Source organism: Agaricus bisporus, assembly GCF_000300575.1.
Source record: "Agaricus bisporus var. bisporus H97 unplaced genomic scaffold AGABI2scaffold_4, whole genome shotgun sequence".
Lineage (NCBI taxonomy): Eukaryota > Fungi > Basidiomycota > Agaricomycetes > Agaricales > Agaricaceae > Agaricus > Agaricus bisporus.
In genome coordinates, this window is record NW_006267367.1 from 447,325 (window position 1) to 462,839 (window position 15,515).

The 15,515-nt window shown below is 46.6% G+C and overlaps 8 protein-coding genes across 8 annotated transcripts; 5 read left to right on the plus strand and 3 right to left on the minus strand.

Moving 5' to 3' along the window:
• Nucleotides 1-213: 213 nt before the first annotated feature.
• Nucleotides 214-1,266, plus strand: AGABI2DRAFT_116822 (hypothetical protein; the record flags this gene model as incomplete). Its single annotated transcript, XM_006459799.1, has 1 exon — nucleotides 214-1,266. The coding sequence occupies one exon, from the start codon at nucleotides 214-216 to the stop codon at nucleotides 1,264-1,266; it is 1,053 nt and encodes a 350-aa protein (XP_006459862.1).
• Nucleotides 1,267-1,326: 60 nt separating this feature from the next.
• On the plus strand, nucleotides 1,327-3,660 carry AGABI2DRAFT_116823 (hypothetical protein; the record flags this gene model as incomplete). The annotated part of the gene is made up of 8 exons (XM_006459800.1): nucleotides 1,327-2,050; nucleotides 2,615-2,670; nucleotides 2,742-2,855; nucleotides 2,910-2,993; nucleotides 3,040-3,165; nucleotides 3,215-3,325; nucleotides 3,377-3,486; nucleotides 3,552-3,660. The coding sequence occupies 8 exons, from the start codon at nucleotides 1,327-1,329 to the stop codon at nucleotides 3,658-3,660; spliced, it is 1,434 nt and encodes a 477-aa protein (XP_006459863.1).
• Nucleotides 3,661-4,974: 1,314 nt separating this feature from the next.
• Nucleotides 4,975-5,296, minus strand: AGABI2DRAFT_67647 (hypothetical protein; the record flags this gene model as incomplete). The annotated part of the gene is made up of 2 exons (XM_006459801.1): nucleotides 4,975-5,184; nucleotides 5,240-5,296. Coding segments are annotated over 2 exons (267 nt in total), but the record flags the coding sequence as incomplete, so codon positions are not given.
• A 2,045-nt stretch (nucleotides 5,297-7,341) lies between these two features.
• AGABI2DRAFT_67213 (hypothetical protein) lies at nucleotides 7,342-7,500 on the plus strand (the record flags this gene model as incomplete). The annotated part of the gene is made up of 1 exon (XM_006459802.1): nucleotides 7,342-7,500. A coding segment is annotated over one exon (159 nt), but the record flags the coding sequence as incomplete, so codon positions are not given.
• A 141-nt stretch (nucleotides 7,501-7,641) lies between these two features.
• Nucleotides 7,642-9,835, minus strand: AGABI2DRAFT_202261 (hypothetical protein). Its single transcript, XM_006459803.1, has 11 exons — nucleotides 9,481-9,835; nucleotides 9,351-9,428; nucleotides 9,136-9,298; nucleotides 8,956-9,088; nucleotides 8,830-8,907; nucleotides 8,698-8,777; nucleotides 8,537-8,644; nucleotides 8,346-8,483; nucleotides 8,172-8,295; nucleotides 7,895-8,122; nucleotides 7,642-7,847 (listed from the first exon to the last, which is right to left on the minus strand). The coding sequence occupies exons 1-11, from the start codon at nucleotides 9,824-9,826 to the stop codon at nucleotides 7,782-7,784; spliced, it is 1,542 nt and encodes a 513-aa protein (XP_006459866.1). The 5' UTR covers nucleotides 9,827-9,835; the 3' UTR covers nucleotides 7,642-7,781.
• Nucleotides 9,826-11,577, plus strand: AGABI2DRAFT_184373 (hypothetical protein). The gene is made up of 9 exons (XM_006459804.1): nucleotides 9,826-9,910; nucleotides 9,963-10,096; nucleotides 10,152-10,430; nucleotides 10,477-10,545; nucleotides 10,599-10,657; nucleotides 10,705-10,848; nucleotides 10,900-10,945; nucleotides 10,996-11,134; nucleotides 11,189-11,577. Exons 3-9 carry the CDS (start codon nucleotides 10,383-10,385, stop codon nucleotides 11,245-11,247), a joined length of 564 nt encoding a protein of 187 aa, XP_006459867.1. The 5' UTR covers nucleotides 9,826-9,910; nucleotides 9,963-10,096; nucleotides 10,152-10,382; the 3' UTR covers nucleotides 11,248-11,577.
• Nucleotides 11,578-11,826: 249 nt separating this feature from the next.
• On the minus strand, nucleotides 11,827-12,181 carry AGABI2DRAFT_135145 (hypothetical protein; the record flags this gene model as incomplete). The annotated part of the gene is made up of 2 exons (XM_006459805.1): nucleotides 12,147-12,181; nucleotides 11,827-12,092 (listed from the first exon to the last, which is right to left on the minus strand). A coding segment is annotated over exon 2 (152 nt), but the record flags the coding sequence as incomplete, so codon positions are not given.
• Nucleotides 12,182-12,556: 375 nt separating this feature from the next.
• AGABI2DRAFT_219239 (hypothetical protein) lies at nucleotides 12,557-15,491 on the plus strand. Its single transcript, XM_006459806.1, has 5 exons — nucleotides 12,557-12,658; nucleotides 12,712-12,963; nucleotides 13,018-13,437; nucleotides 13,490-13,881; nucleotides 13,941-15,491. Exons 1-5 carry the CDS (start codon nucleotides 12,562-12,564, stop codon nucleotides 14,070-14,072), a joined length of 1,293 nt encoding a protein of 430 aa, XP_006459869.1. The 5' UTR covers nucleotides 12,557-12,561; the 3' UTR covers nucleotides 14,073-15,491.
• The last annotated feature ends 24 nt before the right edge of the window (nucleotides 15,492-15,515 follow it).

The following is a 15,515-nucleotide window of genomic DNA, read 5'->3' on the forward strand; positions in this document are numbered from 1 at the left end:
AGGAATCCATCGAGTGGATCCACCGACGCGTACACACGTCAACCAGCAAGGCCACCTCCTCCACCAGCTACAACAAGCGCTCCGCGCCACGAGGCTCCATCACAACCTCATCCTCAACTTCCACCATACGAGGTGCCGTTGCCTCCCACTCCAGGATCACTGATGAGGGAGGATCCTCCCTAAGGACTATACCAGTCCATGCACGCTCCGATGATGGTAGATGACCATCCATACCAAAAACGCATGAAGCAGGCTCCGAAGCCTGATACCGAAGGGAAGAAGAACGAGGATGGACCTCCTGTGTGGAAGTATTCCACACCAATCACCTACAGAGTCCCTGGGGAACTCCTCCCCGAACCGACTATCATACTTGATAAGTCGGACCCAATTATCGAAATCGGAGAAGTCTCCGACAATGTAGGAGATTACGAAGACGACGGCTCCTTATTGCCAGACTCAGATAATAATAGCCGAGCAGCTCAGGCTATGCGCAAGAAGGCAGCTCGACGGAGAGAGCATGAGGCTCATGCTTATAGGAAAGTGGCACAGAAATCCAATGGCAAAATCCCCGACTTCTGGGGAATGGCTAAAGTCGAGATGAGTTTTGCGCGTAATAACGCACTAAGAGGAATGCTACACCCGAGGCTGTATCACAGCCCCTTCACCAACATCGTCGCGGCAGGACAATCTGCCGTAGCCTCATGCAACGCTGACAAGCTAACTAAAGGAAAAGACCCTTGGAGACCCGATAAGAAGAATCCTCTTTACAAGGAAGCTCCGATGGGAATACCCATGACGCCATGGGACATCGAGCAGCTAGTGAGGATCATTCACAATGTTTATCCGCGTGAGTCCACGCGCGTAGAAGCTTATCGTCTCCTTCGTCAGTTCTGTGGGATATCAGGGTGCGTCATGCTTGCCTTCAGGGATAAGGCAATGCAAGCCGCCGTTGATCTTCATTTCAACGACGAGAAATACGCTCCTAGCATCCCCAACAATACTCGAGCCTGGGATGAACATTTCGTCCCCCATGAATACTCTAGCGTCCTGACAGGATGCAACGAATATGCTCCGTCGGGAGGAACAGGCGTTCCTCCACCCAAAACGGAACACATATTGGAGATAGACTATGTTGGGCAGTGGGTCACACTGCATGCTTGCCCGGGATCTAACAATCAGATCCATGGCATCGTCATGAACCATGCCTACGGTATTCACCATAGGTCTCTTTTCGGATATGGTCTCATGCGGGCACTTGCTCCCTGACATTGATATCGACGAGTGACTTTCGCTCGTTACTTCACGGTTGTATTAGCAACCCCACACATGTATCGTGACGCCATAGCGGCGTATAACCAGGAGCATCCTAGCTCCCCGTTCATACCACAGTCGGGTTCCGACTACGACATCAAATGGGTGGATTATCCCACCTCCATGACGCACAACTTCGGGACAAACGAAGTCCTAAGGTGCTTGATTGACAACCGAATTCCCCCCGAGTGGATCGACCACTCGTACCTCTATGGTCTCCATTTCATGGGCAACAACTTCGCCGATTCGTCCATGCACTTTGACTACTATCGAAGTATCAATGAAATGCGCCTGACGAGTCTGGCCCGCCACGGTATACCCAAAGCCATTCCTGAATGGGATGGTTGGAGATACCCCAGCATAGACGATCATCTGCATCTTATGAGGATTATCGACCGAGAGACCGAATCCGGTTTCGACTACGGCGCCAGTGGGATGTGGTCCCTTATAGGGGAATCCCCCTTCTTCACTCGACTCATCGACGCCCCAAAGGAGCATCGCTACAGCTTGAATCTAACACCCGAAGACATTGTATTGAATCACGACGGGCTCTACAAGGTGTCTGTAGCTACAACGGCTCAAGAATATCTTGAGCAACATCCCAGCGAGGTGGTCAATCCAACCTCATCATCCATAACCAAGCCGGCGGAAGCCTCATCTTCATCGGCCCGCCAAACCTCCATGGCCCAAGTGCCTCCCGACGCAAATCTCGCGTCAAGTTCATCGAACAATCCTTCAGGTTGACCATCAACCGATCGACATTGATGGAGTGGCAGGAGCGCGTAACCGTGACTCCTCAAGCCGCCTTCATTTCAATCTATCTTTTTCATCTTTCATTTCTTTCTTTACCGTTTCCATGTCAAAATGGGCGCGTAACCATGTCCCTCAAAAAACATCTGTCTATTTGAGCCAAATCTCGGCTAATATTTTAACTACAAATCCATGCGTCGCGTGAATCGCGACATTCTTTCTTGATACTCATCTTGGACTTGAGACTGTGATGCCAGTCTAGTAGGGGGGTGTGTAAGGGGAAAAACCCCTTTCTATCTATATTTGATCTGCCGTGATGGCGTTACCATCACTTTCATCTTATCTATCTTATCTCGTGTTGATAGCTCCTATCTATAGTTTATAAATACTGCTTCATATGCCGTAGTTACGACAGTTGTTTTACCCCCCACATTGTTGTACTTAGAACGTTCCCTATATACAGGTCAAGCATATTTAAGTGTGACAACTAAGGGAATATATGACTATAAGTAAGGCTAGACCTTACATACACGCACTGTTGTTGACCGTGCAGCACGTCGTGCTAAGTTACAGCCATACCAAATAGCTGAAGTTGATACTTTCATGAAGGTAAGTTTGTTTTGATTTTCTCGTTTTTATGTGTTTGACTCATTATAACCCCCTGTCAACTCCCAAACCAGGCCTCCATGAATACACAGTTGGGGCTCATGTTCGTCGACATTCAAGCAATGAAGAGTGAAGTCACCCATGTCTTGATCCATCAACCATGGTTTACTGTAGATGAGGCATTGCATGTACACACTTCTCATGACCATTATCCTTGCTATTGAATGATTTATGTGATGTAGAAAACTATTTCTGCTTATAGTCTTGGTGTATTATTGTCGGAAAAGCTACGTGAGTATAAGAGAAGCTCAACTGACATTGTGCTGGTGAGTGTTTCCGTTCCTTTGTGTCATACTCTCTGACACTTTCTAGGCTATCATTCAAAACAACCATGCCAATATTCCATCTAACCTCGATCAAGACCCTTATGCTTTGAGTATTGTCAAGGCAGCTATATCAGAAGCCTTAACCCAAGCCCGCTCTCGCATCAAGAAGCTTGTACGCCATCCATACTTTCTTTAATAATCCTTTCTCATAATGTCCATAGATCAGAAGGAGCATCGATGACAATCTATCTATCTACCAGCTTTCGTCCAAAGTCATTGAGGGATCCCAGTGCTCAGTCTCAGTTCCCCTTTGTGCTCGACTTGCCGCGTTGGTAAGTCAATTGTTGACATTTATTTACTTGTCCGCTTTAACAGAATTACAGCGCAATGTATATTCTGAATGTGGCTCCAGTCTATCTTACTGGAATGATGTTGACGTGTGCTTGGCTCAATGCAGGGCAAAAGCTAAGGACAACACTGATGGGATACGAAAGTAAGTTTTATATTTATGACCACCCAGCATTATTATGACGACACGCTGATACATTCCCGTAATAGGATATTGGCAAAGATGTTGAAGCTTGACAGGGCAACGTTTGGCCAAGACTCAACAACCATTCCAAAACATGTCTCGCTCTTCCAACAGAGTATTGATGACAGCCTTTAATTGAGGTTATATCTGTCTCTTAAAACTAGTTTGCTATGTCTATTCTCACGTACAATAGACAATTTTAATGGTTGCGAAAATGCTTGGAATTTGAATGCGAAGATACCATCCAGATGGTATCCTATCAGAAAGGATTTTCCCTATAATCAGAATATAATGATGTTGTGGCTAGACGACTGCTGGTACATGCCACCCTATGAAGTACCTCGGTGCATTCTGCAGATCCTCAATTGATACTGTGTGAACCACATCAGTGACTGCTGCTTCAGCCTGGCGTTGGCTCCGGTATCTATGACACCCTTATACTAATCTCACATAGCGTTTACCTATTGAGCCTTCTGTTGACAACCCGCAAGCTACATCAGCCAAAGGTGCTTCGGCCTGGTGTCAACCCCAGCATTCATGATGCTGTCATGCCAAATTGCACCCCTCACCTACCCAATCAACCAGCTGGCTGCTACATTTGAGACATTTCTGGCTCCCAGCTAAGCTGGTGCCAGCATTCTATTAGTGTGATTTATTATAGATTACAGCTGGATACAGGTAAATGTGACATAAGTCCGGATGGTCACCTGGGTGACATTGTTACATTTGAGCCACATTTTTTCGGATTAGGCTTGTACTAAGTACTAAACATAGAGTATTGTACTTGGTGAATGAGAGGGACAAAACTGTTGCAATGCATCTTTGTTAGTAAATTGCCAGTATGTCAATGAATATTTAGAATTACATAATGGTATTACTATTGAATTAAAGCCAAGAAGCATGGCTTTTGAACAATGTTAATTACATAATGACATGGTCAATTTGTCACATGCTATAATAGTATCTTTGAAGGTGTTATAAACATTGCAACGGTTTTGTCCGTCACTGTATCTTACATATCTATTCTACAATCGCATCAAAAGAAGTCTAAAGAAGTATAAACCCAGTGTCAACGGATGTAGGTTGACCACTATATAATATTCACCTAAAGAAGTATAAACTACAAATATGAGCAAGGATATCGTACCAACAAGTATAGACTACTCACCTCAGCGTCAACGGATGTAGGTTGACCACTGAGGTGAAAACACAGTGGCTGAAGGTATAAGTACTTGGCGAAAGTTGGCATAGGAAGAACTATACAGTATAATGTAAAGAACTGTGTAGTAGACGTGGAAGCGGCTCGAAATGTAACTTGTAAGAAATACCGGAAATAGAAATAAGAGATAAAAATAGAACTTAATGGATAAGGAAAGTAGAAGTTCGCAAACTTGTATCCGAAGCCATTTCAATAGCATCAATGGCCATCATTGCATGCTGGAAGACCTGTCAATGCTGTTTTTGCTTCCGAACAGCCCATGCAGCTGCTTTCCCACTCAATCCCAACCGATAAGCACTCATGAACCACCAAGAATGGTTGATGAACTGTTGTATGATGTCAGTTGGGCATGCATCGAGATATTGGATGGCTGCATCTTTCGCATTTTGAAAGGTTTTTTTCTCAACTTGACAATAGCGGTATTTAGACCAACACCAGTACTGGTAGAATAATGCTGAATATACATTGTCATAATAAGACAAATTTCAAGCTTACCATCTCAATCGGGTTCAGCTCACAATGAAATTTGGGAAGAAAAATACACTCATGGCCTCATTCATGAGTGAAGGTCTCGAGCATGGATAATTGATTTTGGAAATCATCTTGGTGACTGAGAAGACGGGCCATGCAGCAATTTTGATTTTCAAAGGGACAGATAGGTTTGCATTTTGCTTGAAGGCCCTCTATATTGAATCCTCTTTCTTTTAAAACACTTTGAAGTCCTTTGGGCTCATCGTTTCCTCCGAATATTCTCCCCACATAGCCAACTTCCTCGCTCAGCTGATGTTCGGTGTGTTTGATGGGTAGAACTCTTTAGTTGTCGTTCTGAGTTGGGTTGTGCCAGTGCCTGGAGAAGCCACAAAAGGACTTTGATCAAGACATGCTTGAAGCCATTCTATCCATTCTCAACAATAAGCACCCTCTCATTTTCAACGTTCAGAGTCCCTGCAAGTCTTGCAGTCTTTAATTTGCTGCCAATTTTGCTCTGGGACATATATTATATGTTAAATTAACCTATTTAACCATAGTTGTGTTGTAATTTGTGCCAGCTTTTTCACTTTTTGTAGCTTATTGTAGCATTTTCACTTTTTCCACTACCTCGCCAGACTCCTACCCAGTCCCTCACACGAGGTGGACAAACAATGTCCAACAAGCCTAAGGGCTTGATCCTTGCAGAGGGACTGGCACAGAATGTTGCTCCCTGGATTAGTAATCATGTTATGTGGTCACGCTTTCACAATATCTGTTTGCAAAGTCTGCTATCCTTGTTTCGCTCCCTACAGATTACAGTCTTGTAATTATTCTGATAACTGCAGGATATGTATAGTACATTCATGTCAGGTTCAACATTTTTTATGGTGCATGTAGCATATAGAGAGACTGGTTTGCAGGTCAAGGAGTTTCCTACATAAGATGTTTGGTTGACATTTAAGCATAGTTTCTGCTTCAACGCATTATCTATACTTACAAAAAGTCGTTCAAATGTATAACGTATACATTCTGCTGGTTCCTTTGTAAATTTTGGATAGAAAATTTGCTCAATAGAGATTATTCTTCATCCCAGCACAAAATACCATTTTTGACCTGATCATTAGACAACATTTATCAAATAATCATGTGCATCTCTAATGCCACAATTATTTGGGTACTTTGTATACTATACAGGATGACATCAATTGATTTTTCGGTCATTTTATAAGGAATAACCTGCTCAGTAGCATTGAGTTGAGTTAAATAGCTCAGATCAGTGATTAATATGATTGTAGTTCATTTTTCCATATTTTCTGAGTCGGTCATGGCCTTCATTGAGCTAATACCCTCTAAGAAATATAAACTTATTTAATTCATTCATTTTTCCATGATTTTTGAGCAAGTCGGTCATGAAAGGGAGATGATTCTTATATGGAATCAATTTGTTCTCACAGGAATGATCATGAAGAGTCACATGTATATGAGGCAGGTCTCCTGGTAGTTGAGAGTTCATAACACTGATTACTATATTCACTTAAATCAAATTCATTTCAATTTTTCACTCATAATTTTGTTGCAAGTTTTGAGTGAGCATAGGAAGTGATACAGATTTTTTTATTGGGCTGACCATAGGGAGCATGAACACTGTCACAGGTGTCACTACCATTTATAAGCTTCCCACGGCATTCTGTGCCAGCCCCTCTACCGCTGAGTGAGGTTCTCCTTATAACTGTTTACCCGTGTTTATCCTTGCTAAGCGAGGGACTGGGAAGGAGCCTGCTACCTTGCTGCATCTGTAGGATGCCAGCTTTTTGTAAATCCAAGCCTGAAATCAAATCACAGCTTTTTTTCGCTTTTTTCGCTTTTGGTCGCCTTTTTAGCCTGTAGAGGCTAAAAAAAAGCTAATTGCTCAAGTTATGATGATGTTGGGAACGTGGAAACACGTTACCCGGCCATCACCGTGCTGCTGTACAGGCATCAAGCCTTAGTGGCAGTGCACCGTTCTCCGGTTTTGGCTACGAGGTCACAGACAGTAACGAGCACAACCAGTCGAGATGGCCAAGTCAAAAAAGTAAGTCACTAGTTATGGAGGTGTCGAAGAGACGAGGATTGAATTGACATTTTACAGTCATACGAATCACAATCAAATCAAGAAAGCGCATCGTAATGGTATCAAGAGGCCTAAAAGTCAACGATCAAGGTCACTAAAAGGCGTACGGACTGTCTCCTTAAATGTTTCGCAATGTACTGATGAATTTTCTCCTCAGGTCGACGCCAAGGTCTGAATTTGACAAACGCTAATGGATCTGAAGTTGACGTATACCTGTTTCCTTAGTTTCGCCGAAATGCTCGTTTCGCACTTGTCGGTTCAGTAAGTTGCAATGCCATCCCCCACCTTCGGCATGCCACACTAACACATATCTCAGTACAAGGCACGCCAGGAACAAAAAGCTGCCGCATCATGAGTTAGGTTGGGCGAATATAGACTCGGCAGTTCTATGATGTATTCTTCATACTGTTTCATACTTCAAAACGTATTCTGTTATACTCTCAGCACAGGAAGTCCCTAATCATCTACGCCCGACAATCTACTCTTGGCGTTCCGATTGAGCGCTGCTCGGAGCCGTAACGCCTTGAAACGACGTTAGAAACATTGGCAATACGTATCAAACGACTCACCGCGGCATCTTCTGGGCGAAGGGCACCCTTGGCCATATTGTGCTTGCCAGCGCGTAATTTTTGGCTTCGACTAGCTGTAGCTGTTTTCCCTGGAGCTTCGGTGGCTGCCAACAAGGCCTTGCACTCCTCATCAGTCGCCACTCGTCCATCTAATCCTGTGAAAAATTTGTGACGAAGTACGGTTTTAATTCGCTCCAGAGCATGATTTGAGTACCAGCCATCTCGCTCCTAGGGGAAAAAATCATTAGAGCACAGGCTAGTGCGCGAGCTTGCGTACATGACAAGTATCCCGGATGCCTTCAGGATTTTCTATCATAGCCTTCAACATCGGATCGCATATATCGCAAAGCTGGAACGCTGCCGTCTCCTTGGTAATTGTCTTTCCATCGAAGATATGCGACCTTTCAACCGTAAATCCAAGACGTAAGGGGGAAATAAGACAGAGACATACCTTCTTTCGGATTCCTGATCAGCCCTCTCAGACGCATTTCGAGTTTGAGCATTGGCAGAAGACCTGTCTTGCCGGCGGGTAACGACAGACGGTCGCGAAATAGGATGGTTCGCATTCCGAAAATACAGTCGTTGATATCTACATGTACTTAGCAAAGGGAAAAGCGCATCTGAAATGGTATATGTACGCACAGCCTTGCTTCTGGTTCTTTACGAGGATCGTACCGGAATCTGACTAGAGTATCACGCCAAGGACCATCTTGGAAGACATAGCAAACTAGGGGAAGTAGAGGTTTCGAGCTGCACAATGGGCCCGTTCAATATAAGTAGCATATGGAGAGAAAAGGTTATACTTGAGGATGTCGCGAGACTCGGCAAGCGAAAACTGGTTGAGAAGGGAAGCGCGCGTCCAAATCGGACGTTCCTCGAATCGCTAAATCGCATGAGTGGGTTCATTTAAAAAATAAAAAAAGAAGTCTAAAAACCTCAATCAGCTTCTTCAACAAGTCCTGATTGACTGCGGTTCGTTCACTCGCAACAGCAGGTGGAGGACCTTGTGGAATCTAGAAAATATAGGACCAACTAGAAAAAAAAATGACGAATATAGATACCTCGGCATCGTTGAACATTATAGCGGCTGGCCCATAACCTTTCCACCTCATCCTGTTGATCATTCGCTTCTTTTCCTCTCCCGTCTCTTCATCGATGACGCTGGTGACCACTGACGCAGTATTTGCCCGGAAACTGTACCAGTCAAGGGTGACTAGGACTAGAAAAGTGGCAATACACACTTGTAAGCTTGAGGAATGGTCTGCCGACTGAATAGCGGGGGTGGAAACAGCCTTAGGTCGCTCTGTTGTATTGGCAAGAGATCTGGATGTACGTTGGAAGGGACGGGCAATCTGGAGTAGTCGGGATTTTCTACAGGAACAACATATTCACGTATATTGTCGACTAGATACGAGGTATCAGCACATGAGCTCGCGGAGAAGACGTTGTTGTTGACCATTCATTTGATGCATTGACTGTCGCAGGCTGTAGATGGGGTCAGTCCGGTCAGGCTCAAACTGGAAGTCAGCCATGCCTAGAAGGGACTGAGATGCGCTTGTTGGAGAGATAGGAAATAGAATATATACTGCGAAACCGGACCGTCCTTGGGATGACCCCTACCACTTCTGCTTTATACTCGCCTGGTACCTCATTCTGGGTGGAGCTGGTTTTCTTTCGCCGTTTGGTGACCTTGAGAACTAGGTTGTTTGTTCCGACAACATCCCCCGGGACAGGATGTGAAAATAGGCTGTCGGGACGAAGAGAAAGCTCAAGCAGAACCTCCGCTTTGGGAGTGCTTCGACGGAAGACATTGTCAATGCGGGCCTGACCGCCCAGGTTTCGAATGACGGTTGGCACTGAGGTAGAACGAACGTAGCCTGGATACTCGACAGAGTAGTAGTGAATTTGAGGCAGGGGACATTCAGCAGCCATGGAGGATGAACAAAGTTATATTGGTCACGTGGATCTATCTGACTGTTTGAGCTTCATGAGCTCCATCATCTCCTGCATCAATTCCTGTGCGCGTCGATGAGCTATGCACCGCGAAAACAGAAAAAAAAAACAGAACCTTGGACTGCATGTCGACGCCAGCCTTTTGTAGTTCCTCGCCAACACGCTTCGCACTCTCCCGAAACTCAGAGTTCGACGCCAGCTTGAGCATCTGCAGCGGTGACGGAGGTTTTCCCGAAGAGAAATCGAGGCCTGGAATACCATGTGAGCAGAACGGCCAACGGGGGCTTCAAATTGAACAAATGACCCTTGGCTTGCATCAATTTCGCAAAGTCTTCAAGTGCGTAGACAGCTTCAGGGTGGCCGGCCAGCTTCTGAAAGAGAGTCGTTTGGCGAAATGCGTCTATCAACGGCTGCTTGTCCTGGACAGTGCGTCTGGGGACGGCCCAGTGGAAGGCCCTCCTGGGACGGGAGATGTTTCTGAGCAGACCAAGCATGGAGGGATGGAAGGAGAGCGTCTGACGTAATCAGCTCTACCATGTACAATGACTATTTCTCCGTAGACTCCATCCTCGCGGAAAACCAGGTATCTGTCTTATGCTCAGCCTCGTCAATCTCTGACTCTCTTTCAGAAAATACAATGCACGTTCAAGCATAAAATTCCCGACATGGGCCACCTCGGTGGTGGGTCAGATCGAGATGCATGTCGTCGCTTCCGTCGCCCAATGCACTCTTCACCTGACACAGCCTGAAGATTGCAGAACTGCAGAAGGTCCAACTCCCCGTCTGGCTGGCGTACACAGTCTTATATTCGTTTGTTCTCTCACTCGCCTATCGTGATGAGAGCTAATGGCTTGTAGTCAATGGGCCGAATTTAACATCCCTATGCCATTCAATCAGAAGGTCCGCAATGCCCTTCAAGCAGATGCCTGCAGCGTGCGATTGTCAAATCTAGTTGGTGCTGGCGGCACATGGTATGGATTCGGAAAAACTATCATGGATATGTGAGCGTCATTCCCCAGCGACGGCAATTATGAAGCTCAGCGACGACATAGAATGGACGATGAAAAGGCGGCAGGTCTTTCCCAGACTCTTTCATCCGTACGTCGTTCGTTTCAAGTCGAGGCTCGCTCAGTTCCTCATATGCCTAGGCTTTTCGTCTCCGCGTTCTCGAGATCATAGATCAAGCGCATCATTTTGCAACATTGGGATCCGCCTCGGGAAGCGGACACAAAACGCATGACGTTGCCCAAGTTTTTCGCGAAGGACTTGATGTAACGGAGAGGGAAGGTATGTACGACCTCACTGGCCTCCTCTGCATGGCTCAAAAGCTTCTCGCCATAGTATTTGCATTAGCCCAAGAAAGTGCAAGGAAAACCAAAAGGTGGAACGAAAATCATTGATCCTTTTTTACATCGCCATTTCCTTCCTCTCTGACTGCTTTTAGTTCGTGAACAAACCTAGCGGGCGTTGTGTTAGATTACTTGTAGAATCGATGACGGCCACGTACCACTTGACACTTGCCCAGAGTGCTAGCTCAATAAACATCAAGGCGAATATATGGAAGTTGCCAGCAGTCGCGTACGCGAGGATGAGAAAGACAATAAATAATGCCGTGAATGCACCATCAAGAATATTGAGAAATATTGGATTCAGAGATGAGCCAGGCTGTAGGATGCTTGCAAGAAAGCCCATCTGCTCTGTCGAGTCTGCAGACGACATTGCGGGCGGTTGTAAAAGCTTGTATTTACTGATGTTGATGGCATGCTCTCTTTATTTCCACCACCAGCTGGTCCCTTTCTTCCTCCCTTCTCCTCCCTTTTCGTCCAGGGCTCATACCACCAGTCTTCGATCATCTACCTTGCAATTGGTCATGTCCTTCAATCCTCCAAACACGAAGCACTCGTAATTTCTCCTTCGCCCGCAGAGTTCAAACAAAAGTTATCCTCGGCCTTCAACGAGTCTTCGTCAGGCTTTCTGAACACAAATAAGATCAAGACTGCAATGTTGCGCATTATCGTCATGTTAGATTGTTTGGAATCATTTCCATGGGAGGATATCTCAAGGACTTTTCATCAGCTACCCCCCTTCGCCTGCCCACCTCTCTCTATTAATCTCCACGCTTGATGGAACCCAATTCGCGTCTGAGCTGACTTGCCTATGGGCTGGCCTCCCAGTGTCGCCAACAGAGAACCTATCTCTGATAATACTAGATGATATATCCGCCTCATTCTCAGAGATAGATCGTGTAAGGCTTAGTTTTATTTCTGTCGAATAACTACTGAGTTGATGTGCTGCACAGAACCCTCCAGCACTGTCGTTTATCTCAATGATGAACCGACTACGGCAGACCATTAGTCGTATCACCACCGCGCGTGCATCAGCCAAGTACGTCTGTTCTTCAGTCAATCTAGAGTCCGGGAATAACATGTCCAAAGCCCCATTTCCGTAGCCTGTTTCGAGGCCTCGCTGTTTGAACGTCAAAATCATTTGGAAGGTGTAACAAGAGAGCTGTTCCAGTTGATAATTCAGTTTCGAGAGGTAGAAGTCCTTTCTGACCCGGCGGGAGAGAAGCGGACACGGAAACGCATTTCGACGTGGAATGGAGATGAGCATACGAGTACTGAGTACATAGAACGGCTGACCCCCGGCGGTGCCAAAGTTGAATATGAATTTCTTTGGGAATGATAAATTGGAGTGACGTGAGTGTGACCGCGATGCATCCCTTTGCCTCGTATGTCCTCCGAACATACTACAAGGCCACCGGCTGGAACGAGGACAACCTCTACGCCAACCTCACCCGCTCTTCAAATGGTACGAGTCTCTCCGCGTTTCTCTAATGATTTCCACCGCCTGAACCTCTCCAGCCATTCTCGATTTCACCGTCCCAAGGGGTCTTCACCTTTCGATATCCAAGTCCCCTAACCCGCTCTTCAAGACGACCTATTCGATGACAGCTATGCCATCTCTCAATGGATCCGTTGGATATATATTTACCTCTTGCGACTTGAATGTGATGACCTCTCGTACGGTGCCTTTCAAAGAAATGATCGAACGCTTTAGGGTCTACGACCAACCTCGCAGGCCGGAGAAAGCTAGCGAGCGCGTCGACCAAAGGGGTGCGCGTTGTTCCTATAACCTTTGAATGTCTGTAACATTTGGCCTTCAATCAGACTATCTCATGTATGGGCGATTCTACCTGCCGACCGGTAGACTTGATGCCCTATATTCCACCCGACTCTCCTCAACACTCCAGGCAATGGTGGCAGCCATATCCGACCCACCGTCAAACACACCTGCAGAATTACGGGGACGAAATACCGTTGCGAACAATATCATGATCAGTCTCCAACACGACGTAGGCAAATGGTGTACCGAATACAATTATAGTGCCGAGGATGGCATGTGGGGCATTCGTTTTCTACACAACTTTGGTAAGCTCGGCACACCCGCCGACATCTCCGAAGAAGCGCAACAATCTCAAGTCACAAACAAACGTGTCGACGAGGAGGATGCAGTTGAGGGTGGTTCTAGGGGCCGTCTGTCCGTCGGAGCTGAATTATACTTCAGCGCAAAGGAGAAAAGCGCCGGGGGTAAGGTCTACTGAATTCCTTCAGTCTATACTTATCACATCTTTTTCCTTAGTTTCAACTGGAGTACGATACACCACTCTTCCAGATGCTACTCCGCCATCGGCACAACTCCCTTCACCACCTTCACCTTCAGCGTCGCCTTCACCAATCCCGTTGACAACCTATCAAACACCGATTACAGCGACTTGTCTATTCAATCCCATGTTAGGACATGTATCGGCCGCCTATACCGCAAAAACATCGCGGGATCTTGCTTTCTCAACACGATTCGATTTCAACGTATATAGTTTCGAAAGCGAATGGACGATGGGCGCTGAATACTGGCTCCGGCGTAAACCTCCTCTCGATGAGGAGGAACAGCCGACTGAATCACCAATTTCCTATCATCCGGATGGTCAACAAGGAGTCCGGGGTGTGCTAAAGGCCAAGATGTCCACAAACAACGTAAGAAGGTCTTGTTTATTTCGTATTTGTCACTGATAGACATGACATACCACCGATAGGATGTCTCCCTCTTATGGGAAGGCCGTATACGAAATATGCTAGTAAGCTTGGGCCTTGTCTCAGATTTGTCCAGTAGGGCCAAGCCCATCAAGGCCATAGGCCTCGAACTATCTTATTTCAGCTCAGAGTAGTCTGTAGTCTCTGCATAGAAATATATACAAAAGATTGTTTCAAAGTCCATAAATACATCCGTCAAATAGATCAAAGCTAAGGCAATGTGGACAAGCGACATGAAGCAGACAATGGTAATCGGGTATCAAAGATTAGCAACAGAATTAACTAAGGGGTGTTGATTTTGCCGAAGGCACCGTAGTGCTACCGACGGCCTTGACCAAACGAGAGAGAGCGTCCCCAGTCAGTACCGGGCGTGAGTGAGAGTGTCGATTAGCGGTGGCGGGAGAAGAATAGTTGCGCGTATGATGTTTAGGGGACCCACCATGACTCAGGCGGGGTGAGCGAGGGCGAGAAGAATTGGGGTCGTTTTGGTTGAGCCGAGGAAAAGGCCGGCCGACGGTCTGAGCACGCATGTGATGAGGTGGTGGATGTCTGGGAAACCGACTACCGGGTGGAGCACCGGATTCAGTGGCGTTTTGAGGGGCGTAGATAGATGCTGCTAGACCGCCTCGTTCAGGCCTCGATTTTTCATCTGTTGCAGATGTATGCACAGACTCATTATTGTCGTGATGAGTGGATTTAGAATTGAGAGATGGAGATGGAGCGGAACGAGACGTCATGGGCTCATGGATCTCGGATGTGGCCTGAGGCTTTGGCGGTAAAGAAGAATGAATTGAGGGTTTTTGTATGTCACGATTATCCGTCGCTTCAGACGCGGGTGAAACTTCTTTGACAGTAGCAAGGGGACTGCTCTTGTCGGGCATAGCTGCTGTCAACCCAGAACTGAGCTCCGGCAAGGGTCTAAGCCCGTCGACGATGATGGGGGAGATGGCATGGGCTTTGGGATCGGGTAAGGTGGAAATGCCCCAATCGTTGAGGTCTGGCAAGCTGTCATCGTCATCGCCAGCCCAGTCGATGTGACTGCCAGGCGTCGAAGGACGATGGTCGGCCATGGCGGCTGCGCGAACCCTTTCAACTAGTGCATCAATATCTTTATTCATATCAACAGAGGTAGTGGGTGTGCGAGGCTGCTTTCGAACGAGGTGAGGAGGTCGGTCTTTGACTGGGGCAGTATGAGGGACGGGAGCAATGCGAGAGTGGTCTGAACGGGGAAGATGAACGTCGGGCGAGGGAGGTTTGATTTTGGGAATGTTATTTCCTCTCCCTGCACCGGAGCGCCTGCGACGATTTGAAGAGCGAGATGATGCTGGTGATGCTGGGGACTCTACGACGGGACTGGACTGAGTCGAGTTGGCTCTTGAGGAGAGCCCTGAAGAAGTTTTGGGCTTGTCTGTGGAGACAACAGATGAGGGTTTTTTTGGCAGAGGATTGTCATCGCGCGTGTTTCTGCTGCCTCGTCCGCCATTGCGAGTGCGGTTGGAGCGGCCTCGAGAGGAAGAATTGGGCGTGGACATTGGTGAGCGAGGCAAAACACGTTGTATTATTATTATTATTGTGAT